Source organism: Aethalodelphis obliquidens, unplaced genomic scaffold (assembly GCF_003676395.1).
Source record: "Aethalodelphis obliquidens isolate GAN/ISIS:26980383/991018 unplaced genomic scaffold, ASM367639v1 scaffold27, whole genome shotgun sequence".
Taxonomy (NCBI): domain Eukaryota; kingdom Metazoa; phylum Chordata; class Mammalia; order Artiodactyla; family Delphinidae; genus Aethalodelphis; species Aethalodelphis obliquidens.
In genome coordinates, this window is record NW_020837971.1 from 15,124,961 (window position 1) to 15,150,798 (window position 25,838).

Below are 25,838 nucleotides of genomic sequence, written 5' to 3' on the forward strand. Positions count from 1 at the left end.
TCTTTTTCCTCTACAGTTTCTTACAAGTTATTATTACAGATCTGCCAGTGCCCCTTGTGCTATTCTTTGCCTTGAATATTGTTGTGGGTTTTTTTTAAACTATTTAAGGCTGCTAGTCTCTCTGTTTTCTTCTGCTTCATATTTACTTGATCTGTCTTTTCTTTATTTTCAACCTTTATCTTTTTTTAAGAGTAGCTCTTTGTGCTTTTTTATTCTGATCTGGGTGTCTCTGACTTTTAATTGGCTAGAATAGCACATTTATATTTATTATACTTACTGTTCTATTAGGACTTATTTTTGCCATCTTTCTTTAGATTCTTTATTTACTGTGTTTTCTTTTTGTTTCTTTGATTCTTCTTTTCTGCTTTCCATTAGATCTGTTGATTTCAACGTTATACATTTTTTATTGTTCTTATGGACTGCTTTCAATCATAGTCCAGTGGGTCTCAATCAAGGGTAATTTTGCCTCCCAGTGGACATTTGGTAATATCTGAAGACATTTTTGGATGTCACACTGTAGGGGGTGTTTCTGGCATCTGCAAGGTAGAAGCCAGGGATGCCACCAAACAGCCTATAATGCACAGGACAACTCCACCACAACAAAGATAACAGAGTTATCCAGCCCAATATATCAACAGTGCCAATGCTGAGAAGCCCTGTCTAGACCACCATATTCACCCCCATTTATTTTTTTAATCTCATCAATATCTCTTTTTCCAACAGACTAGTAGTTCATCCAGTGTAGTTTCATATTCCTTTGGTCTTCCAGGACTTTGATTTTCCAGATATGGACACTTTTCCTTTTATCCTCAATATCCCTTAGTCTTTCTTGTATATTTTTGAACTTTTTTTCTAGAAGTGTTTCTCAATCAGATCTCCGGCTTCCTAATCCATTTTTCACCAAAACTCATACACTATAGTAGGATAGTGCAATGATGGATGAAGGCATGAATATAATAGCCACATGAATAGCACTCATATCCTACACATTAGTTTCAGTGGATTTGAGTTATCACTCCATGGGGAAATAGTTCTATGGTTAAATAAGGATGGAAAAATCTGCCTACAATGCCCCACTTTAGAGACTCACAATATATATTAAAGGTTTGAGAAGCTTGGAGTAAGCAGCACACTTTACTTGGTGTAACCCAGCATTTCCTATACTTCCATGAGCAAGAAACACTTTCTTATTTCCCAATATTTGCCTGTCAGGTGTTCCACTGTGGAAAACCACACATTAGGAGTTATGGGAAGTTATAGAATAAGTACAGAAACCCAACCCTTGCCCTTAAGAAGCATTTAATATGCTGAGCCTTAAAATGTAATGATTTAGGATGAAAGCTAAAATTTTCTCTCTGGCTAGACACCTTCACACAGAAACTCCCAGAATGCTTCCTTACGGACATCAACTCTTGAAGAACTGAAGTTTTTCTTGTACATCAGGCACTCTATTAGAATATAGAAGAGCTGACGCTGTGCTTCCTAATTATGGCACAACCAGTGAGAATACTTGTGTTCAAATAAACAATCTGAGGAAAAGCGACAGAAAACAGAGTGGCACTGATATTTAGGACCTCCCCTGCCATTTATCCTTAGATTCCCTTCCTAGTACACGAGAATAGAGATTCTACACCCTTGGCTTTGTACTTGCCTTTGAAAGGCAAGTAGATTGTCCCCAGATCTCCTGGCCTGCTATTTGGTAAATCCATAGTCTAGAGATAGTGGGAGAATCCTTGGAGATTCTTCTGAGATTGGTTATCAGAAGGCACAAGTTCCTCTGCGAAATGGAAGCAATGTTGTATTTTTTCTGTTGGGCTTAGGTAGTGGATCAACTCTTCCTTTAATTGCTTCTGTACTCACTTGCCCATTCTGTTCTCAACAGCAATAGTCTTTGTTGTATACTCTTCTATTATAGATTAAAGTGTAGCAAGCACAGCTCTAGTTTTCATTTTGAAGACAAAGCAAGATAAATACTCCTGGTTTCTTAGATGTGCCTGTTTCTGTAAGCTTCACTAGAACTTTGTGACTCAAAATTTTGCAAAGATCTTTTCTCTATTGTAAACTGTGGAGCAGGAGGTAGGATTCTTCATACTGGAAGAAAAAAGTATCATCCAGCAAATGCAGTCCTTTTTTGAGAAACTTAATACATCTCTGTATGTTCTGTACAGAATGAGTAATGCAAAAAATTTAAATAGTACTGGCCTAAGCTAATGTTTCAGGTTACTAGTGGTTTTGCACAGTATCATGGAGCTTTGCCATAGAGGGCCGTATTTTTAGCCCATACTATAAATATAAATAGCTGCTTATTAGATGTCTAACACTGTTCTGAGACCATTACCTGTATTAGTTCATATATTGCTCACAACAGACTTTGAGGTTGGGATTAATATTATCCCCATTTTGTGGTGAGGAAGCAAAGACACAAAGGGATTAAGTATAATGCCTAAGATCCCATAGCTAGTAATGGTACCCTAACTACTTCTCTCAAGGTGGCTGTAGATATCCCTGTAACCACACAAACATTGCTCCTACAAAAATTTGTACCATGACAAAGGATGCAGAAAAGGGAACCTCGCAGTAGGGAGCCAGGGGGCTGCCATTCCTCAGTGTGATGGAGGGCAAGGCTTGGTCCCCATCATCCATCCCAGTTCTCTTCTCTTCTCCAGTGCCTTCCTCTAGTGTAGACTCTGGTCCCTGAAAATTACGTCTCTCAGTCTCCTGTGCAGCCATGTTCCAGATGCAAATTTGGTCCCTTCATTTAGACGCACCTGTGCAAGTTTGGGAAGGCGGAAGTGAGCTGGGTGGTTCCTCCTGATGTATGGCCTGTGGTTGCCACAAGCATGGCTCTGAGAAATTAAGCTTTTCTATCACGGTGTCCTAGCGTCCCCTCACTCGCTTCCTGGCTGTGGACAGGCAGCCCGGTGGTAGTGGCAGGAGCCTACTCAGCTTGCCACTAGCTGGTCACTCTCTTCGTGGGTGGAGAGGCAGTTGCTGAGGCTGTGCCTAGCGTCCATTTGTCCAGCACCTAATTCTCTACATAAAATCCCTTAGTGCATAAAATATCTGGTCTGATTCTGTTTTCCTGCCTCTGACCCTGACAATACACTTGGATTCCCAAGCAAAGATTAGTAACTTCTAACAATTGGCAATACATGCCTTGGGGGAGGGAGCTGACTTCTCAGCACAGATGGTCCAGGCAAGAATACCGACTCTTCTATTTTCTTGCGTGATATTTGCTATGAAGTGTTACTGTTATAATAAGGGAATGGGATACTCATTAGGATCAACTGGCAGTCTCTGAAAACATGTTTAAACCTGTACAGCGAAATGTATCTTGTTGTCTTTAAAATGTGTGTTACTTTGCCATTTTCTTTGGATTTTTTCTGATTCCTCCCACTTACTCACGCCCATCCTTTTTTCATTTGTGCCCTTGTGGTTCCTTGATATTTAACCCATTCTTATACCCACTATCTTCTAATGAAATTGCCTGTTTTCTTGAATAAATCCTCAAATCTATTCAGAACTTGCTGAGAACATAAGCCCTGTCTTGTTCAGCAGTATATCCCCAGGGTTTAGCATACTAGCTAGAGTGGAGTATAAATACTCAATACATATTTACCTAGTGCATGAATGAACACCCCCTTTCTAGGTGTTACTCTATATGGATACCTGATCATGACTATTAAAGTGAATATTCTGGTGATCAGAGTGGATAAATTCAGGAAAATACCTCTCCTTGGAGAATTGCCATAATGAGGCAAATTTCTATCTGGGTACTGAAGACCTAGGGAGCTAGGAAAACATTATGCCTTTTTTTGCAGAAATGAGGCAATTACTGTAAAAGACGTATTATGCAATCATCTTAGCAGCCCAAACAGGGCTGTGAGCACACACTGTGATTATAAAGACAGACGAATTTTGCAAACAAGTGATTTTCCAAGGGATACAAACAGTTCCTGCTGTTAATGAGGCAGAGACGGTGTTAGTCTGCCTGATCATCTCGGCCAAAGAAGAGGCAGCCAAAAATGTGCAATTGACTTAGCAGGTCACAAGCACGCTTACCAGTCATCTCACGTAATCCATGCCCCCCACCCCCATGAGGTCCCAGTTATTACCACCCCCCATCTCGCAGATGAGGGCCTGCAGCTGTAGAAATGACAGTATTGGTAAATGGCACAAAGGTCCTTGGAGCTGGGTCCTTTCGCTATAAGCTCTGCCCTCTTTCACCTCCTCCTCTGTTTTCCAAATCCATCCAGCTGCAGGAAGTGAACCTCAGAATATCTCAGCTGCAAAGAGGGCAACCATGACCTAGCCCCTCTCTGCAGAGCTGGGGCTCTGGGCCTCCCCTCGGGAGCTCCTGAGTTCTGGCTGTCCCCCCAACCAGCGCAGTGGATTTGGACTCTCAAAACATGGTTGTCTCACAGCTTCAGATCCATTTAGCTCAGATGGCTCCTTTCTGGGTGAAGTGGGAACTGCAAGGGCCCCATCGAAGATTAAGGTAAAATTCATATCCCTGTCTTCGCCTGCACTGAGAACATGAGGTCTGGAACCAAGGGGGAGGCAGTCAGCTCGGTCTACACAGATCTGTCCTCTCTAAGGATGCTGCCTTGTTCTCTGGGCACCAGCTTGAAGAAGGATGTTGATGGGTTGCAATGTAACAAGCAGAGGAAGGGCAGGAGATGGGAGGAGCACAGTCCCCGCCCCCTGCAGCTCCTCTCAGTGCTCGCACAGGGTAGGCTCTGCCCCCCTCGGGCCTTGGACACCCCATGGGGGCCTTGCTCCACCCTTCACACACCCACCCACCCTCCATCCCCACCCTGGCAGCGCCTTCTCATCCCTCAGCTCTCCCCTGACCCCCTGTTGGCCTTCCTACTTGTAGCTTCTTGTCAGAGCAGTCCATTCTTTTCCTTCCTCTCCCCTCTTACAAGTTGTAATAATGCACTTATTTCTTTACTTAGTGTTTAAAGTCTGTGTCCTCAGTTGTTTGTGGTTTTAGTTCAGAAAGGTTTTGCCCAACACCGTGGCCCCTGCACCTTCCCAGCCTGGCAGATGGTTGGATCTCGATAAGTGTCTGTTGAATGAACAGACATGGCTGCATGAAGGATGGATGGATAAATTCATGGATGGTCCCCAAGTGTTGGATGTTGATGGGTGTCCACACTGGAGAAGAGATCATATAGGATGGAGCCCATGCGAACAGGGCCCCAGATAGAAAGTACAATTGGATGTTTTCTTTATGCCTCATTCTCACACCCAAATAGGGACCAGTTAATGAAAGCTTTAGGAGGGAGATTTTCACACTGAGATTCCCCACGTGTAAGAGTTATTCAAAAGTGAAATGAGGGAACTGCCTGGTGGTCCAGCAGTTAAGACTCTTGAGCTTCCACTGCAGGGGGCTTGGGTTCGACCCCTGGTTGGGGAACTAAGATCCCGCATGCTGCATGGCACAGGCAAATAAAGAAGAAAAAGTGAAATGAACTGCTGTAGCAGCAATTTTTTCTGTCTCTGGAGGTGTTCAAGAACCAGCTAGATGACACTTGCCAGGAGTGTTGAGGAGAGGGGAAGAGATTCCTGCATTAAAATTCTAAAATTAGAATTCCCTGATTCTATGATTCCAGGTGCCTTTTTCTTCTGTTGAGCTGGAGGTGACATTAATATCTTTGCTCTTTTATTATTTTTTTCTAAATCTGCTGTTAGCTGATGTGTTTCTCTACTCTGCTTTCTTTCTTTCCTGGGAATATAGATGAGGTCTTGTCGGAAAACTTTCTGGACTATAAGAACCGTGGAGTCACTGGTTCTCATCGGGGCCAGATCATCTGGAAGATTGACGCCAGCTCTTACTTTGTGGAGCGTGAGTACCTTTCCCATTCCTGTTGCTCGGGATGAAGCGGAATTCAACTGCTTTGCTCTTGTGCTGCATTGCCTCACTTAGAAATGTGCCATATGTGAAAGATGTGGATTGAATAGGTGCTTAAAAGACAGTGAGTAGTGAGCTGTAGAGCAGTTGGGTAGCAGCCATCCACACCAGCCCGTGGCCCTTAACTTTCTCTCCCTGGCTCCTCCAGGCGCTTTCCAACTTTGTGAAGGTTGCCCCTTCTGTATCCTGCTGTCCAGTTTGGGCTTTGCTTAACCCAGTTCTTCAAGGCTTCTTGTTCCCCAGTGTGTTGGGGAATTCCTCGGGATGGGAACGATACATTACTACTACCAATCTGTTTCCTTCATTCCTGATCTACTGACATTTCTGGATGTATAAACTCATCATCATGTATCTTATTTTATATTTTCTAAAATTTTCCGCTCTCTTTGAAAATAAGTCATTTTTGCAGTTATGGAAGGAATTTTTCGTAGGTCCCATACTGGTGTATGAGGAAATATCTACATGGGCCTCATAATTGCCACCCAAAGGAATGCACGGACTACCTATAATGTACCCTTTCCCCTCCCACATGGGTACTGGAGAGTGCTAAGTGCACAAATCCCTTCATGCATTTTCTGGTTCATAGCAGGTATTCATTCAGCATAACACTTCTGAAAGGAAATGGAATTGTCTATTGTTCCAGCTGCCTGGTGCTCAGAGGAAATGACACATGGCCAGGAACCTAAAGTTGTCTATTTTTTAAAAAATATTTTATTTATTTGTTTATTTATTTGGCTGCATCGGGTCTTTAGTTGTGGATCGTGGGATCTTTTGTGGCAGCACGCAGGCTTCTCTCTAATTGTGGTGCACGGTTTCCAGAGCACGCAGGCTTAGTAATAGTTGCGGCACGCGGGCTCCTTAGATGTGACGCACAGGCTGTAGAGCGCGCGGGCTTAGTTGCCCCGTGGCATGTGGGATCTGACCAGGGCTTGAACCCGCGTCCCCTGCATTGGAAGGTGGATTCTTAACCACTGGACCACCAGGGAAGTCCCCCTAAAGTTGTCTATTATTATTTGACTTGTAGCTCACGAAAACTATCCTCTAGAATGTTTTGCTCCCATTTTTTTCCAGATGAAAACTCTCATTTTCATTCACTTAATAAACATTTTATAAGACCTACTGTACTCCAAAGAATAGAGATTGGAGATGAAACCTCAGTGTCTGTCCTCTACTTATGGTGTCTCTGCCCTGGGAAATGACACAAATGCCCCTCTTTTTGCATTGGCACATGCAGAATGAGTAGAGTCAGGAGGTTTGATACTACCAGACGTAGAGGGGACAAGACTTTATGTTATGTGGTTGCTGACCCTTGACTTTGCGTTAAGCATGATGAAACTCCCAGCAAGAGAGTTCCTTTTCCTTAATACTTACCTCCCCCGCTCTTCTGCACTCTAATCCATCCTGCATGCTGATCCCAGACAAAATGCCTTGAACGCAATCCTGCTACCATGTGCCCCCAAGCCTCATGGCTGTGCTTTCATGCTACATCAGCTGAAACCTCTCTGCCCAGCTGCCAAACCCCAACAAAACCCACCGCATCCTTCAACCCTACTTCTCCATCCTCCCCAGCAGGCCCTCCTTTGCCCTAGTCATGCCAGCATCTTCCGCTATCCCACAAATGGCATCATTTATCATAAAGAACATGGCCAGGCTTGATGTGGGGATAAAGCGATGGGCTCCAGCTAGTGGTACCTAATATGACTTCCCAAATGCCAGTAAGAACAAAAGAGGTGAAAACTTGCAGTAGCAATGAATATTAGATATAATTGTTGACTGTATGCCCCAGTCTACACTGGTAGTTCAGTGGAAGAGTCCTTCCTTACTACATACCCATTTTGTTCTTTTGGGTTTTAACTAAATGAGAAATAGACATAATTCAGGGTCATAATACAGTATCAGCTCAAAATGTGCAGGCATAAACACACCTTGAAGGTGTTTCTTTTATCTTTTTAGAGTCAAGGAAATAAATATTAAGGATAATATGAAACCTCATGACTCTGTCTTCATTCTGCATGAGCCAGTGTGAAAAAGTGGGATTTGTGTGTAAATTAATCTAGCACTAGTACCATTCCTTTCAAGGCAGTTCTCCAAGATTTCTGGGACATTTAGAGCATTTCCTGTACATTCAGCTCAAATAACAAACCATTTAACATAATTGTCTTCATGAGCAGTATGAAGACACACTTTAAATATCATTAGGTATTATAATGTAAAATCAGCTCTGTAAAATACATAAAATGTCATAATTGAGTGAAAGTGTGTTCAAAGTTGAAGTTCCAACGTCCTAGAATAAACGGATAGTTTGCCAAGTCATATTCAAAATAACTAAAAGGGGCTTCCCTGGCGGCGTGGTGGTTGAGAGTCCGCCTGCCGATGCAGGGGACGCGGGTTCGTGCCCCGGTCCGGGAGGATCCCACATGCCGCGGAGCGGCTGGGCCCGTGAGCCATGGCCGCTGAGCCTACGCGTCCGGAGCCTGTGCTCCGCAACGGGAGAGGCCACAACAGTGAGAGGCCCACGTACCGCAAAAAAAAAAAGAAACTAAACTAAAAGTTCAGCACTTTAGAAAACTGACATGTTTTCAAGTGCAAACTGGAGACGATCCCGCTCCACAATATACCTCTTAGACTAGCGATACCTCAGTGCTTTCAGAAAATGGATGAATTTCCATTTTGCAAATGTATCAACTGAATGAATAATATACTAAGAATGTAGTTCTGTACAAATGTAACGATTTGTCAAAAAGTAAAAATTCATTGAGACAAAGCTTAATTGAGTTTGCAAATGATTGGACTGTGGACTCAGGGCACACAAAAAAATCAGATAAATTAAAACAATAATGAATTATAGGAGTCTGAATGCATTAAAACTGTATATAATATGCTATAAAAATGTATATTTTTAATGTGAAATAATTTGCATTTTCAAACCTGTTTGATAGAACAAGTGCCAAATGAAGGAACAGGAAGAGACTGGATGTACAGAATGTTCTAATGTAACTATCAAAGTGTATGCAAATCAGAGCATCAGAGATCCTCTTGCTATAGTATAAAAATGCAGAATTCAGGCCATTATCCAGAAAGGTTAGAGAAGTTTTGTTACGAATCACAAATAAGCTCTTCACGGTCTCTAGGTAGCAATAAACACATTAATCTAATTGGTAAATTAGACGTTCTTAAAATAAAAATAATAAAATAAAAATAATAAAATAAAATAAAAATAACTTTATAAACTTTGAACATTAAATCTTGAAGTACAACAGAAGGTCATTCCAAGTGGGAGTTAAAATAATAAATGAGGTTTTGTTTTGGTTTTTCCATTTTTCTCTTTATGTTTACCTTTTATTGCTTCCTTTTATGAAAGTAGAGGTATATCACTGATTGTCTGGGATCTGTTCTAAAAGCACATTTCTTTCAGAATTATGATTCAATTTAGAATTAGGTAATTGCTATTGATTTATATGATATTTTAAAGGTCTGATTAAATCAGATTTTGAAAGTACCCCCAAATTAGAAACATTCAAAACAAATACTTTCTGTATCCTCCAAGGAGTTACAAACATGATAAAATACAGAAGAAAATAACTCCTGACTCGTTTCCCATGGTCCCTGCATAATTTCGCCCTAGAGGGCACTTGGCTCTTTGACTACGGTAATAATTGCTGTAATATGAGAGCTGTAAAGATGCAAATTTTAACACTGACCAAAGAAAGAACTCGTGAAATTTTAGCTTTACCTATCCTGACAAAATCTTACAATGTTTTATTGTTATAGTAACTCAAATGTTATATTCTAATGTGTGCAGTTGGGCTCAGCGGGCCAGTCTGAAGCCTTCAGGAGCTACCACAGTCTTTGTTGACTATGTGCTCCCCAAACAAACTTATGGTTACCAGGGGGTAAGGGGGTGGGGGGAGGGATAAATTGGGACATTGGGACTGACATCTACACACTACTACCTATGAAATAGATAACTAATAAGGACCTACTGTATAGCACAGGGAACTCTACTCAATACTCTGTAATGGCCTATATGGGAAAAGAATCTAAAAAAGAGTGGATATATGTATACATACAACTGATTCACTTTGCTGTACACCTGAAACTAACACAACATTGTAAATCAACTGTACTCTGATAAAAGTTAAAGAAGAAAGAAGTCCTTTAGAATCAGGGCTTGCCTTGCAGAGAGGTATTGATTCTGCCTGGAAGGTATCTTTATTTTGATCTCTGGCCCAGACCTGTTACGTGTAGCTCCCTGTTCATTGTCACTCCCCATTGCTAGCAGGAACAATAGAGTAGTGGGTCTGGAAGGACAGCTGATTACGGCCAAGAGAGTTTCTCCCAAACGGACCTCCTTTCTCTACCCACCCTTGTGTCAAGTCATGTAATCACGGTCATGATCACAGCCTTCTCACAGCTGTCCAGGCATAAACCAGAAATCTGCAGTCATTTCGACTGCTCTGTTTCGCCGTGGCTTCCTGCCCACTCCGAACCACTGGTCATGCATCGCCTGCAGCTCAGACCCTCACGTTCAGCCCCTTCCCCATCTCTGCCCTCGCTTCCAGATTCACACCCTGACTGCTACCTGCTCTGGTTTCATCACTCCCTGCATTTGTCAGAAGAGCGAACCTCAAACCCCTTCTCAGTACATCATTTCCCAATCCTTTTCCATCATGTCCTCCCAAATTAAAAAAACACAGTGGCCCCTGATTACACATAACAGCAAATCTAAGCACTTAGTCATGCTGTAAGGTTTTTTTTTAATTTTTATTTTATATTAGAGTATAGTTGATTAACAAAGTTTTTAACAACACCCCTTGAGAGTGGCAAGGTGAAATGTACACAGGTCAGGGGGCAGAGTTTGCCTCCTTTCCCCACCCTTCAGCAGGTGGCTTCCCAGTGAGAGGCCTGTGGACTCAGTGTCTACCCGGTGTGGCCCTTGGACTCTAAGGCTCTGTTCCTTCATCTATAAAAGGAAGTTAATGTACAATCCCCACCGGTGACCCCATGAAGACTGAGAAAGCACACGTGAAGGGCCAGGCACGTGTCTGGTACAGCCAGGTGTGCGGTATAATGAGAAGGCTTTGAATTAGGGATTGCGGTGCATTTCTCCTCTGGGAATGGACATGGTGGTGTCTTGGTGACAGCTGTGAACTGAATGGCTTATTCTGGGGGTTTCCCATGGGAAAAGCCTTTGCAGCCAAAGTTGGAGACCGATGGGCACTGAAGGAAAAGCAGGGCTCCAGGAGAACTAGCTGACTCCCCTGGTTAGCACTTCTGGCTGGTGCTTTCTCCTCTGCGGCAATGCGGCAGAGCCAGGACAAGCTGTGCTGGGGCCAGAAGGCCACCCAGATCTGCCCAGAGCAGCCGCAGGGATCCCGTCAGGTCAGCAATCCAGATGGTTCAGGTGACACGTTGGTATAGCTTTTTATTTAAATCTGGACATATTTCCACCAGGACTGCTCTGGTTTTAGAACTGGTATGGCTAAGAACTGCACTGTGGGCTGCCATTTTCAATCACTGTTTTGTTCTTTCCGAGAAGCTATGTCTCCTTTTGTACCGCAATAAACGTTTGAGTCATAGGCTCTGTGAAAGTCTACTTGGAGAGACTAAATTGTGAATGTGTATCATAATCTTATGACAATCATACCACTTCACAAAGGCGTTCCTTTAGGAACAAGTGCGCCTCCATAAATATTTGCATGATAATGGCTATTTTATTATTATGCCGTCTTAATTTTACTATATAATTCCCTGGAAGCCATGACTACCCCCATCGCTTATCCAGGTTCACACTACCCTAAAGAGAAACCATGGTCAAAATCGCACTCTACACAATCAGAAAGTAATTTCGGTATTGCTTCTGTTCTTACTTGCCTTTCTTAAATCTGGAGAAAAGAGTCTACCGTTCACAGCAGCACTCCTAAGATGCATTTCCTCTTTCACCTGTGTCCTTTTGCCGCACAACTCCCCTGGTGTTCCTCCCGCTAAACTTCTCCATAAACCTTCCTCACCACATGCTGGTTTTCTTCCTTCCTTATTTCCAGCACATTTTGCTTTAAAAGCCTAAATGAAGTAACCTTGCTAGAGAGAAGCCTCCTGGAATGGTAGAAGAAGGAAACCAAGCCACCAAATTCACAATCATTCACACTTGAGCAGACCAGGGTGAAACGGTTGGAGATATTCATACAGTAATAATGTCTGGGCTTCCAGAGGCCAACATAAAGGTGCAGTGGTTCTGACTGAAAGGGACCAGTGAGACAATGGGAGTGTGGCAGTGGGAGGGCAGGGGTCCAGGTGGGAAGACAGGACATAGGAATGAGGGGACACACATAGCAGGCTCATCTTCAGTTCACCCAAGGTGAAGAGCCCAAATGTTGTGTGCAACCATCTCTTACTAGGTCCAATAGTCCATTACATCTGGGGCATCAAAATGCATCTTTAGTCCATAGATTAAATATCAGACTATTAAAGAGTGACTAAGCATTGTTACAGAAAACAGCTAGAAAGATACCACCAAATCATTCAGTTCAGATTTGCAGCAATATAGATAGAGCTACCTTCTAGTTTGGTGTGTGTCAGATTCTTCCAATGAGATGAAACCTCTAAATCAGCACAGATAAAGGGTCAAAGGCCTAATAACCCAAACTGAGACTTTTCTACATTTACCTTGAGTTTCCATTTCATTAAGAGAACATACAGCCTCACCTGCCTCTCTGAAGCCTACAGTGCTGGAGGCCTGCTGGGGACTGTGCTGGTCTCCAGGGACTCTGATCTAGAGGTGAAGGCTTGGTCCCTGCCCGCTGAGGCTCTCACATTGCAGGAGCGGGGACAAGCACCTCCTTCTTTTTGTCCTGTGTCAGTGAAGGGGACCACAAAACCTGGCTTTGGGGCCCAGAGTTGATCACCACCCACGGATAAGAGGAGCCAGTAGGTAGACTTGGCCAGTGGGAAGGAAGGACCGGCACTGGGGGCCAAGAGGTAGAGAGATCATTCTAGGCAAGGAACAGCACTTGCAAAGGCATGAAGGCATGCAGATGTGAGAGTTGAGGGTGGAGTGCTGAGAAAAAGGAAGAGAAGGACGAGGAGGAGGAAGGGATAGAGGTTGAGGAAGAGAGATCATTGAGTGTGGAGGGTTAAGTATGGCCACAAGTTCCTTGACATTCCTCTCATCAAGAGGCCCAGTCCATGTCCCCTCCCCTTGGGCCTGGGAGGGCTCTGTGACCCTGCCCTGGTTTCCATGCTGAAGTGAGGCTGTGCAGCTTCCAGGCCAGGCTTTCAGAGACTGGTAACTCCCACTTCCTATCTCTTAGAACACTCGCTCTTGGAGCCCTGAGACAGCTGTGCTTTCACAGTGGCCATGTGAAAGTTTGCATGGAGACAGCTGCTCCAGCCATCCCCACCCAGGGCACAGCAGAGGGCCAGCCAGCTGTTACCCATGGCAACAGCATGCAAGACAGCAAGGGAAAGCTGCCCAGCTGAGCCCAGTCACCCCACAGAACTTTGAGAGATGATAGTACAGAGCTGTTACGTTTTGGGTTTGATTGTTACGCAGCAGTAGTAACCGTAGCATCAGGGGATCCAGATGAACAGGGCCATGGAAGTCAAAGGCGGGGAAGCTATCAAAGGGAGCGTCGTCGACAGGACCTGGTGAGTGCCATCAGAGGACTCAAGGGACATGTGGTCTAGAATGCATGGCGGAGGGTTGGAACATGGGGTGATGTTTGCCAAAAAAAATAATTTAAGGAGCTGATGAGAAAGACTGCAGGCTGAAGAGTTAGAATGGCCAGTTCAGGTTGATCCTGGTCTGGGCCATGAAAGTCCCTAGTCCCAGGAAACCTCTCACACAGGAATGGTGAGGGCCCCCCAGTAAATCTGTGTCTATAGAGAAGAGGCAAAGTGTGTGAAGCATCCTCCAGGATGGGTGGCTGTGAGAGTGACTCTGAGGGGGCAGCACGAGAAACAGAATGGAGATGAGCTTGAACACGTGTAAGGACTGAATGAAATGAGCCTACAAGTAAGTGCTCTCCTTTATTTAGGATATCCTTGTGTCCACTTCTTGGCAAGGATCTTACATCCTTTTAAAATTTTTTTTTAATTTTTATACAAGTTTTGAAGGTTACTTTCCATTTGCAGTTATTACAAAACATTGGCTACATTCCCCCTGTTATACAATACATCCTTGAACCTATCTTACACCCTATAGTTTGTACTTCCCACACCCCACCCCTATATTGCCCCCGCCACTGGTAACCACTAGTTTCTTCTTTATATCTGTGAGTCTGCTTTTTTTGTTATATTCGCTAGTTTGTTGTATTTTTTAGATTCCACATATAAGTGATATAATACGGTATTTATCTTTCTCTGTCTGACTTATTTCACTTAGCATAATGCCCTCCAAGTCCATCCATGTTGCTGCAAATGGCAAAATTTTATTCTTTTTTATGGCTGAGTAATAGTCTATTGTGCATGTATATATATGTATACCACAGCTTCTTTATCCATTCATCTGTTGATGGACACTTAGGTTGTTTCCATGTCTTGGCTATTGTAAGTAATGCTGCTAAGAACATTGGGGTGCATGTATCTTTTGAATTAGTATCTTTATCTTTTTCAGATATATACCTAGGAGTGGAATTTCTGGGTCTTATGGTAGTTCTATTTTTAGTTTTTTGAGAAACCTTCATACTGTTTTCCACAGTGCCTGCACCATTTTACATTCCCACCAACAGTGTACAAGGGTTCCCTTTTCTCCACATCCTTGCCAACATTTGTTATTTGTAGACTTTTTGATGATAGCCATTCTGACAGGTGTGAAGTGATATCTCACTGTGGTTTTGATTTGTATTTCCCTGATGATTAGCAATGTTGAGCATATTTTCATGTGCCTGTTGGCCATCTGCATTTCTTCTTTGGAAAACTGTCTATTCCATTCTTCTGCCTGTTTTTTAATCAGATTGTTTGGGGTTTTTTGATGTTGAGTTGTATGAGCTGTTTATATATGTTGTATATTAATCCCTTTTCAGTCATATCATTTGCAAATATTTTCCCCCATTCAGTTGGTTGTCTTTTTGTTTTATCAATGGTTTCCTTTGCCATGCAAACCTAATTAAGTTTAATTAGGTCCCATTTGTTTATTTTTGCTTTTGTTTCCACTACTTTAGGAGATGGATCCAAAAAATACTGCTGTGATTTATGTCAGAGTGTTCTGCCTATGTTTTCCTCTAGGTTTTACAGTATGCAGTCTTACATTTAGGTCTTTAATCCATTTTGAGTTTATTTTCATATATGGTGTTAGAGAATGTTCTAATTTTATTCTTTCACATGTAGCTGTCCAGTTTTCCCAGCACCACTTATTAGCTGCCTTTTCTCCATTGTATATTCTTGCCTCCTTTGTTGTCGATTAATTGATGTGGGTTTATTTCTGGGCTTTCTATCCTGTTCCATTGATCTATGTGTCTGTTTTTGTGCCAATACCATATGTTTTGACTACTGTAGCTTTGTAGTATAGTCTGAATACAGCCTTTTATTTTACGCTGATAAGAGCACCATGAGTTGGGTGCCATCACCATTGCATTTGAGGAGAAAACAGTCTCGGAGACATGGTAGTCTTTGTGGCAGGTGGTGGAGCTGGAATTTAAACCAGGCTTATCTGCTTGTGCTCATCAGCCCAAGGGAAGGGTCTATGGGCATGCTGGAGATGCGGGACACAGAAGGGACGTTTAATGAACTGAGGTCCATGAGGAGTTGGAAGGAACAGGATGCAGAGAACAGTTAAGGAGTCCAAACTTTCCTGGAAGCCCTTGACCCACTATGGACTTGCAGTCAGAAGTGTGGGTGGGGCAGGATGGGGACAGAAAGAGAGGGAAGGAAAAAAATGTGTTATGCTGACCACTCTATGGTGCCCCTTTTCCTAATCGGAAGGGAAAGAAGACGACACAGGAAGAACTCAGGAGTGATTTTCACTTATACAGAGGTGGTGGAGTCAAATTAGAACTCTACAGAACGGTTTCTCTCCATCCCCCTCAAAGCCACTCAATACACAGAATGAATCTCTTTTACTATAAATTGCAGACACATGGAGTTAGAAATAACCAGGGCTGCAGAGGCCCTCCATATCTCTGCCTCCAGAGAGGGCTTCAGCAAGATAAGGAGGGAGTATTGTGCCCATTTTAATCTCCATGAAACGGGGACAATAGCTCTCTCATAAAGGCCTGTGGCAGGCCAGGGCCGACAGAGGCCAAATTGGCAGGAGAGTATGTGGGGCAGACAAGAGAAACTGACCTAACTAAGATGCCGTGTCTGGACCTACAGCCAGGTATCTGAAGGGCATAGCAAGCTCATTGCCATATGTGCAATTAGACACAGCAGATGGGAATGAGGTGGCTGCAGCCATCCCAGGAGGGTGGCCTGTGCTTGTCCCTGGGGAATCTGTGCGTGTCTCACAAGATCCCACCCCTGGGCTATCATTTGGGGTAAGGCTGCTGTCCTGAATAGAGGAATAATAATAGTAATAGCAGCAACTAACTATCTCTGAGCTCTCCCAATGTGCCAGGTACCATGCTGAGTGCCTCATACATCTTGCCCCATTTAATCTTCATGAAAACCCTAGGTGGCAGGGTTTTTTTTTTTCCCCTTTTTTGATAAGGAATCTGAGGTCCAGGAAGATAAATGCAACTGGTCTAAGATTCACAAGTCACAAACAAATGGTGGGGTCAGGACTTGAACCCAGGCAGTCAGACCTCTGAGCCTGCTCTTTAGCCACCATGATGTCCTGATAAGACTAAAGTTGGCCAGAAGGGTCCCCACCACTAAGGTGGAGATTCGGTACAGAGTTCTGATCCCATGGAGGGCTGGATACCAGGTAATACATTAGATAGAATTCTGAAGTTGGAGTCAGTGCTGGGGGCTTTCCTCCCGGAGTGATTGGCAAGGCAATTATCTGGGCATCAAAGTGGGAACGCATTTGTCACTGGGCTAGCAAATCCTTAACTAGAGGAAGGAAAGTCAAGATGGTGAACATGGCCTTCCTCCCCTCCAGATGATTCTGAATGGGGAGCTCCATAGCCCCCACCATAAAGAGCTGTGAGAAAGTCAAACTAGAAGACAGAGGCTATCCAAGGTTTCAGTCACTTCCTCCCACACAAATCCAGAATGTCCTTCATTTCAATGTATTTGTTATACGTGTATAAATCCAATTTGTGTACACATTTTTAAAAGTATTACTTATTCCCTCTAGAAACTTTGAGGAAAATATCAAACAGCATCCATCATTTCAGCAAAAATAACATTTTTAAAGAGTTTTGTTGTTGCTGGTAGCATCTCCCCTTAGAGGGGCTTAGTAAGTATTTATTCAGTTAACGAATGAATGAATGAAGCTAGTGCTCAAAACACCTGTGCAGGAAGCAGGAGACTTGTGCTCAAGGGCTACAACCGTCATGTCTTATCTTTCCCACCGATGGCCCCTGAGCCATCGGGACAAAGAGACAGAGAAACACAGATGGAGGGCAGAAGCCACGATGTCTCTGGTCAGACCCACAGCAAGAGGGTACCACAAAGAGAACAGAGTCAACTAACCCACCCAGCTTCTTGGAGTATGGAGGTGGCAGAGAGGTACCACCTTTTAAAGCAGAGGACTCTGCTCTCTAGTGAACACAGCCCAGTCCACACTGGAAATCTCACCAAACACTGTAGCACCTCCTCCCTTGATTCGGGCCCAGGAAGTGGATGCCAGAAGAGCAGTGGGAAGGGAGAATTTTCCGTGTTTCCACTTCATTCTTCTCTTTTGACCCCCTGAGCCTTTCGGCCAAGTCTTTGGTCACGCACAGCTGCAGAGTTCTTGGTGAAGACAGAGAGCCACAGAGGTCAGGGTGGTCCTGCCTGCACACCGTGTGTACCTTCCCGGACACTACGTACCTGGAGCCAGTTCAGAGGTCACCCCCAGGAGTCTCTGACATTAGCCAAGATAGGTCTCTAGTCAACTCCAAGGCCATTTTCAAATGATGACAGCTATACTGTCCACACCAGCCTTGGACAGCCAGGAAAGAGTTCAGAATCCAAATAATATGGAAAAAGTAAAAACTCCTCACAAATTCTCATGTATCTCACTTGCCCCAAATTCCAGAGTTGATATGGTACCCAAGAATACTGCAAAACCCACCAACACCCGCAAAATCTAGAAGATGCAAGCAATGCCTCATCCATTGCAGCAGCTGCTAATCTAAGCCATGTTTCCCTCTTTCCAAGCAAAACTACAGTCTGCGGCACCTGGTCCGTATTTATGCCCACATTGCTATTGCCAGCTGTTACTGGAGGGAAGAGGGCAGACAAAATGCAGAAAGGAAAAAGGAGCTGATTGTTTTTAACCTTCACCAGAATGAATGCCAGTTTCTCCCAGGTTGCTCAAGGCCAATGAGCTGAAAATCCAAACCAGAGAACTCGTCTAATAAGTGGGGAATTGTGTCTTATGCTTCCATCTCCTTGGGAAAAAATAGAGTTATAAACACTGCACCCTCTACCAGAGAATGACATATAGGGAACACTCCTACTTTTATACAAAATCTATAAATTTGAGCCCATAGACTTAAAGCCTTTTCATGGGACTCCTATTCCTTATATTTAAAACCTGTTAGTCTCTTTCTCTCTCCATGAATAGTTACCCTTGAAAAAAAAGAGATTTATTTTACAGTGTGAGTTTTCTGTAACAGAGAACACAAATTTCTAGTGAAAACTAAACCTTTAAGGCCTGCCTGAGCCTTTAACAAAGGAAAAGATAAGTAGTCAAAGAATAGAAGGAATATGAAATATTTTTCAGAGGGGGAAGAGTGGATTATGTCAAAATTAAACAAAAAATAATAATAGAAGGGAAACAGTAAAAAGAGTATGGGAACATGGAAAAGAAGTAATAGTTAAAATAACCTACGATTAGACTTCATCCTTTTCACTAGCCTAATCATCGGCAGTTCCCAATGAAAACTACAGGCAAACTCAATGTTAAGAAACATCAAGACCAGTTAAATGGAAGTCCTGGGTACTTGACACAGATGAAGTGACCACAGTGACCTTACAACAGTACAAAGCAAATGCTTACAAGGGTTGGACTCTTGAAAGAAGACCCAGCCCGCTCTCCGGGATGGAGATGGGCAAGACTTCCTTCCGGCTCCATCTTTCGGCTCCAGCTCAGCTCTCAGCTGGCCCTCCGGTGGGGTTTCCGGCTGCGCAGCCCCTGCAGCGCCCTCTGTCGGCAGGTCCCCGGAGGCCAAGCGAAGAGTAGCAGGAAGAGCATCCTCAGCGTGCTGCTGACACCGGCTGAGGCTGGACAACAGGCAGGAGCATGGAACTCAGCAAAGGGATCAGGAAAGGTGTCCTGAGAGCCCTCGTACGAAACACGGGAGGATGATACGAAGCTTATAGGACGCTCCAAGCTGTCAGTGGGCACCAAGCTAAACTGAGTGCATGATGGGAATAATTTCATAAAGCCTTGTTCTTGTACCCAGAGGAAGGGTAGAAGCGAGTAAGTGGTAGAGTCAGTACCATACAAGCAAGAGCGTGAATTTGGTGTGCAGAGGGTCTTCTATCACCTCTTCCACCTCCACACACTTTCCTCCAGGACGGTTCTTGGTCATCTGGTATAGACACATCGCTGAGCCTACCCAGAAAAAAATGCTGAAATTTCCAGTTCAGCTGAGTGGCCTATACATTCTAGACAAAAAGGAAGCCCCTGCCAGCTGAACAAAGGCAGCACCGTTAACCTGCGTTGATAGTTCCCAGGTTTTACAGGATAGCATCTGTGCCTCCTTCATCCCTTTCTTCTCTAACAGCCCTGACACTAACCTGCCCAGTCAAAGCATCTCATGTCTGCAGACCCTTCCCGGTTGACCTCCACAAATCAGCCAAATATTCAAGATCAGTGCCTCCACTCAGACACGGTTTTTTCCCAAGAGGCAACAATTCCAGTAAACTCCAAACCTGCAAATGTTTTTTTTTTTTCATGAAACCCACACCAATGGAGTGCAGTGTTCCTTTTTCAGAAAAGGAACTTGCTTGTTGTAAAGCCTGATTTTTTGGTGTCAGGGATCCCTTAGAGGGACCCAGCAACCAGTTACTGTATCCCAGGTCAGAATTGTTGACCTGAAACAAATAGACTGCCAGATATTTCTCCAGCAAAGATCATTTACTCAGGATCAGCAGAGAATTGCAACCACAGTTCAGGGTCTGCAACCACGGTGAGCCACTTGCACGTCCCCCTACAGCAAGGGCAGGAGAACACTTTATAGAGAGGATAAGGAAGTCGGAAGGGCTGTAGTAAACAAAGAGTCCATGGCTTTTCATTGGCTGAGTCCTTGCCAGGAAAGAAGAGGAGGTTTTCTTCTTCCTGTTGGGCTCTGCTATCACCACAGGGCAAGACAGCTCCCCTTTCTGGTTTCCTAACTCTATTGAATGTAGGTTTCTGTTTATTAATTTTTTATAGAATCAACTGCAACTGAGAAAGGCAGCAGCCAATCCAATATGCAGCATGCCAGATGGCCTAGCATTTTTATATGTGCTTTGAGTTACCAAGTTCTATGTACCAGGAAGCCAAAATGGTGGGTGGGTGCATGCTCTCGGGGCCCAGAACTACAGGTTTGAGTGTTCCCAGGCTGCAAAAGTCTCCCCATAGAAAACTATGGTCATTCAGCCCCATCTGCAGCTGACCAAGTTAGTCCCAACTGAGCGTCAAATTGTGAGAAACTTTAACGATGTCTCCTAGATTCCAAGGGAAAACTGGGCAGGGAGAAAAGAGAGACACCCTGAGAGGAAAGGGGGAATCCAGGTAAGAGCAGTTTTTTCCCCACTAGGATGGACTCCTGTACTTCTTGCCAAGGAAGCCTACCCTTGAGGATTTCACCTTGTCATGCAGCCCATTCACGAGATTAAAGCATGGTTGCCTGCTACATAACTCCAGGAGAGCCATTTCCATAGACTTCTGTGTGAATGGTGCCCTTGGAGTTAGTAACACATCAGCCCTGTTAATAAGGTCACAGGAATGTCTGGTGACCACATATCAGAAAGTATACCCTGCCTCGTACTACCATTCCTAAGATCTGTGTGTGGCCAAGGATATACCTGGTTAGCATAAAGGGTTACTGTAACCCTCCCAGCCTCCTGACCAGCCATGAGTTTAAGCTCTGCCCTTCTTTACTGTGAAATTGTGTTGTATCTCATCCTCCAATATCATGAAAACTGTTCATCAGTTACATCTTCTAAAATAGCCACCTGCCATTCATTTGTGGCTCTCACCTCCATCCAGTTTTAAAAGGTGATATTCAAAATCCTCTCCCTGACTGTAAAGGGTTCATTTAAAAGTCATGCTGAGATTGCATCCCCCCTCCACCCCACACTCTCAAAAACCCTACTCTTCATACATCAGACTGATCCCCCAGTATATCCTCACACTTCTTGTCACCTAATCTGGAAGAGGTTGGCTAACACCTAACAAGAGTACGTACTTCCCAGAAACACCTCTGGAACACCCTCTAGCAAGTCAAGAGCTGACTCAAGACATACGTAATCAGCACAGGATATGGGGAAGGGTCTCGGTATGGCCCTCTGCCTTCATGCTAGGACCCATACTTTCTACCTCTGGAGCTCTTCAGTATGGTAGTCTGTCAGTCTACAGCCTTCTGGTTTGTGTCCTATCTCAGTTCCAGGCAACTCAGTCCTCCACCGTCTGACCAGCCATGACCCTCCCCTCCACTTGGACTGAAATGCAGAGACCCACCCCAGTAAGCCAGGATTTGGGACAAAAATATATGACAGAGAAGGCACTTGACTTTGCGGTCTGTATTTGGCCTTGGAGGATCTGTTGGGAACCCCCACCTCAGCCTGAATGCCGCAGGGCAGCTCCGAGACAGCTCAGCCCACTCCATCCAGGAGGGAGGACTGCTAAGAGGGCCGGCAGCTGTGCAATACTCCTGTTTCATTTCACATACACGTTAATCCTCTATGCTTCACTGGGCAGGGATTTTAAATTTTATTAGTCTTTTCAACGAACCAACATTTGGTTTTCTTGATCTTCTATATATATTTGTTTTCTGTGTAATTACTTTCTGCTCTTACTTTTATTTTTTATTATTTCCTTCCTTCTACTTTCCTTGGGTTTAATTTGTTTTCCTTTTTCTAACTTCTTGAGATGGATTCTTAGCTCATTGGTTTGGGGCTATTCTTCTTCTCTGGGTATGCATGTAAGGCCGTAAGTTTTCCCCTTAGCAGTTTGTTTGTTTGGTTTTGCTTTGTTTTGGTAAAATCCTAAGTGAAGCACAAAACACACATAGAAAGGGGCATAAATTTAAATGCAGAGTTTAGGGATTTTCAGAAAGTGAACACATCCATGTACACAGCACCCGAATCAAGAAGCAGAGCCTAATTCACATGTCAACCTGTTCTGTTTGCCTCCTTCCTTCTCTCTGGGATCATTTTCCTCCTAACAGAAAGAGCTCCCTTTTAGTATTTCTTTTAGTGCAAGCTTACTGGTGATAAATCCTCTCTGTTTTTGTTTGTCTGAAAACATCACTATTTCACTTTCACTTTTGAGCAATGATTTCACGAGATACAGAGAATTCTAGGTTAGCTGTTCTTTTCTTCAGCACTTAGGAATGTCATTTCTCTGTCTTCTGAAAAATCAAGTTTAGTGTTTTTGTCTTTCCTTTGAAGATAATGTAGGTTTGGTTTTTTTGTTTTTTGTTTGTTTTTTACTCTGATGCTTTTAAGACTTTTCCCTTAGCCTTTGGATTTCAGGAGTTTAACTACGACATGCTTACAAGTGATTCCTGTTATTATCTAGGCTTGAAAATAAGTTATTGTCTCCTCAAAAGTTGCCTTTGCCCCACTCATTCCACTGTGTCCCTTATTCTCTCCTCTGTCCTTTCCATCCTCTTTTCTCTCTCTTTCTTCAACCTGGATATTTTCTTTTTTTTTTTTTTTTTTTGTGGTACGCGGGCCTCTCACTGTTGTGGCCTCTCCCGTTGCGGAGCACAGGCTCCGGACGCGCAGGCTCAGTGGCCATGGCTCACGGGCCCAGCCGCTCCGCGGCATGTGGGATCTTCCCGGACCGGGGCAGGAACCCGTGTCCCCTGCATCGGCAGGCGGACTCTCAACCACTGCGCCACTAGGGAAGCCTTGGATATTTTCAATCAACCTATGCTCCACTTTACTAACCCTCTTTCTGCTGTATCTGATCTGCAGCTAACCCCACGTATGGAGCTCTTAATTTCAACTCTTTGGTTCTTCAATAATTAAATCCCCATTTGATTCTTTTCTGTTGGTTCTAATTTTCTGGCAAAGTCTGCACTTCATTTTCTGCATGTATAAAATCATAGTTTCATTGAGGTCTTTGTCTAATGACTTCAATATCAGGATCCTAGTTCCATTTTCTTTCTTGCTTTTGGTCATTTGCTTCTGTCTCTTATCATACTTGGTGATTTTCAGTTGCCGTAAACTGGATGTGGAATATTGTAGATACTTCGGCGATGGCATCTTCCCTCAGAAGATTTTGCTCTTCCCTCAGTGAGCTTGTTGGGGTGCTGGTGGCCTTGACCCAATAAGAGGATGAGCTTAGTGGAGTGAAGAACAGTCTTGGTAAGCCTCAGTCTCCCTTTAGCTCGCCCTCTTCCTAGAGATCCCTCTCCAGGTCTTTCATGGAGAGCCGAGGGTTTTCACCTGGGACCCTTCCGTGACTCTCCCTGCCAGGTCTCCTCAGCACCAAGAGACAGAAGATTTCGGCTCACTTTTCAGACGTTTTCATGATGCAGGATTCAGCAAATGTCTGAGGGGAAACCAGCTGGGTACTTGAGGTCTCTGGTCCTTCACTCTGGCCCCAGAGGGCCACAGCAGCTCTGCTGGTTTCCCTGCCAGCAGGACAAAGGGACTGCAGGTAATCAGCTCGTCTCACCAGTACTCCGTCGTCTAGAATTTGTGGTCCTTGTTGCTTCCATTATTCTGCAGTGCTTTAAATATTTTGTTTTTAAAAAAAGCTTATCTAGTTGGCAGCAGAAGCATTAATCTGCTACAATTACTCTATCCTAGCAGGAAGAGGAAGGCTCTAATTGCCTTTTAGCAAACACTCCACATGCGGTGATCCCAGAGAACAGAAACACTGTCTAGGGGGTGATAATAACCAGCACTGAAATAGGGAAAAAAAGCATTTATTGGATTGTTTTTGAGTTTGGATTTGGCCTTGTAACACCCGAAATAAGTACTTCCCATAAAGTAAAGTTCTAGCATCATTTCACATAGTGATTCATTTTCATCAATCTCCCACATTTGCTGTGGTACCATATTTGAAGCATTAACATAGGATTTATGCTGCTGTTCTAAATAGGAAATTAGTCAAATGATATACAGTTCTTGGTATTAAAAAGATGTACCAGTTAACACAATTGAAAAAAAGTTACAATTAACCATTTTTCATTCAAATAATCATAAGTTAGCTATTAGAGAAGCATGACTTTATCACATGGCAATTTTTATGTTAGGCAAATGTGGAATACCTAAAGATGCAAATATCTTCTCTGCTCATTCAAAATTTATGACTTTATTTTCTTCACTTATTTTCCAATTTTGTACAAAGTGAATATAATTAGTCCATAATACAGCTTTCTATATCATTTCTGGAAGTGCAGATCCAAGTAAGATTATATCTTTACCAAATTACAAAATTTTGACAAATCAATATGATATTCTCTAATATAATAAGGTGACTTTTTTCTGTTAGAGTCATATATTACTTTAATGAGAATTTTACTACAAAAGATATCATCTGAGAACCAAATAGAAACACCATGTCTTTCAGGGCTGTTTATAGGAGAGCAAAGTTTTTTTTGGTAAAACTTAATATGGTTTATACACCTATATAATGTTTTTCTTTTGAATGAGGTATTGGATTCAAGTTGCTGAGATTAAATGTAACGGAACAAACGTGTGTACAAGGTGACTGCTTCATTTTGGATTTGGTCTAAAACCAGGGCCCCCTGTGTGAGGAGCTTTAAAACTTTACCTTAATGAGATCTAGCAGGCAATATCAACTTTAAATTAAAATACCTTTCCAATGTTATATCTTTACATATGTAGTAGAATCTGCAATGTTAGATGCCTTGTCAATGCACTGACAAGTGCATTCCATTTGTTAAGAAGCCCTTCACCCTTCCTTTTGTTTTGATCAAAAGTCACAGCCTTTCTCTAAGCTGCTTATTTCTTAAAACCCATTTAATTCATATTTTTAAATAAAAAACCAAGTACAAGTGAACATACTGCCATGTAGGATAGACTGGGAGGACCTCAGGTTTTATACCATTAATGTTGATTATTTCTTTGAAAGAACTGCTCTTGCTGTTTCCTCTTACTGAAGCTAAATGTTCTTCAGACTCAAAAGTTAATTTATGTCTTATTATTGCATTGCTTCTTGATCTTTTTGATCATTTGAAGATATTGTACTTTCCATTACTCCTTCTAGATTACTACTGAAACTGTTTCTCTCACAGTGATGATAGCTTCTTGAGTTAAAATTGGGTTTCCTGGATTTTGAGGATGTGGTTTACATTTGTCTCCTGTCTATTTTGCAAATGAAATATTCATAGACTTATGTTCATTGTTCTTGCTAAAGAATGTTACTTACATAGATAATTTGGTTCCTTTTACACAAATAAGTGATTCACAATGGAAGACATTTCGCTAATGCAGTGATCCATATGTCTGTCTAGTTTATCAACTCTGATCACACTTCTGTTCATGAGATTTGGGCATTTCTGCACTGCAGACATTGTAACATATGGATAGTTAAAAACTTGCTATGAAGTTCAGATGTTTGTGGTGCTTCAACCTGTGCAATGTCCAGATAGCAACAGGAGTAAGCACCTTATTCTTAACGAATACTTTTACCAGTTGCAGA

The 25,838-nt window shown here is 43.1% G+C and overlaps 1 protein-coding gene across 1 annotated transcript in view; it reads left to right on the forward strand.

The window, feature by feature from the left end:
* HECW1 (HECT, C2 and WW domain containing E3 ubiquitin protein ligase 1) overlaps positions 1-25,838 on the forward strand; it is a 260,620-nt gene that overhangs the window by 4,687 nt on the left and 230,095 nt on the right. Inside the window, exon 2 of the mRNA XM_027123988.1 lies at positions 5,744-5,851. Coding sequence (XP_026979789.1) covers positions 5,744-5,851 — 108 coding nt within the window. The remainder of the gene's footprint in view (positions 1-5,743; positions 5,852-25,838) is intronic.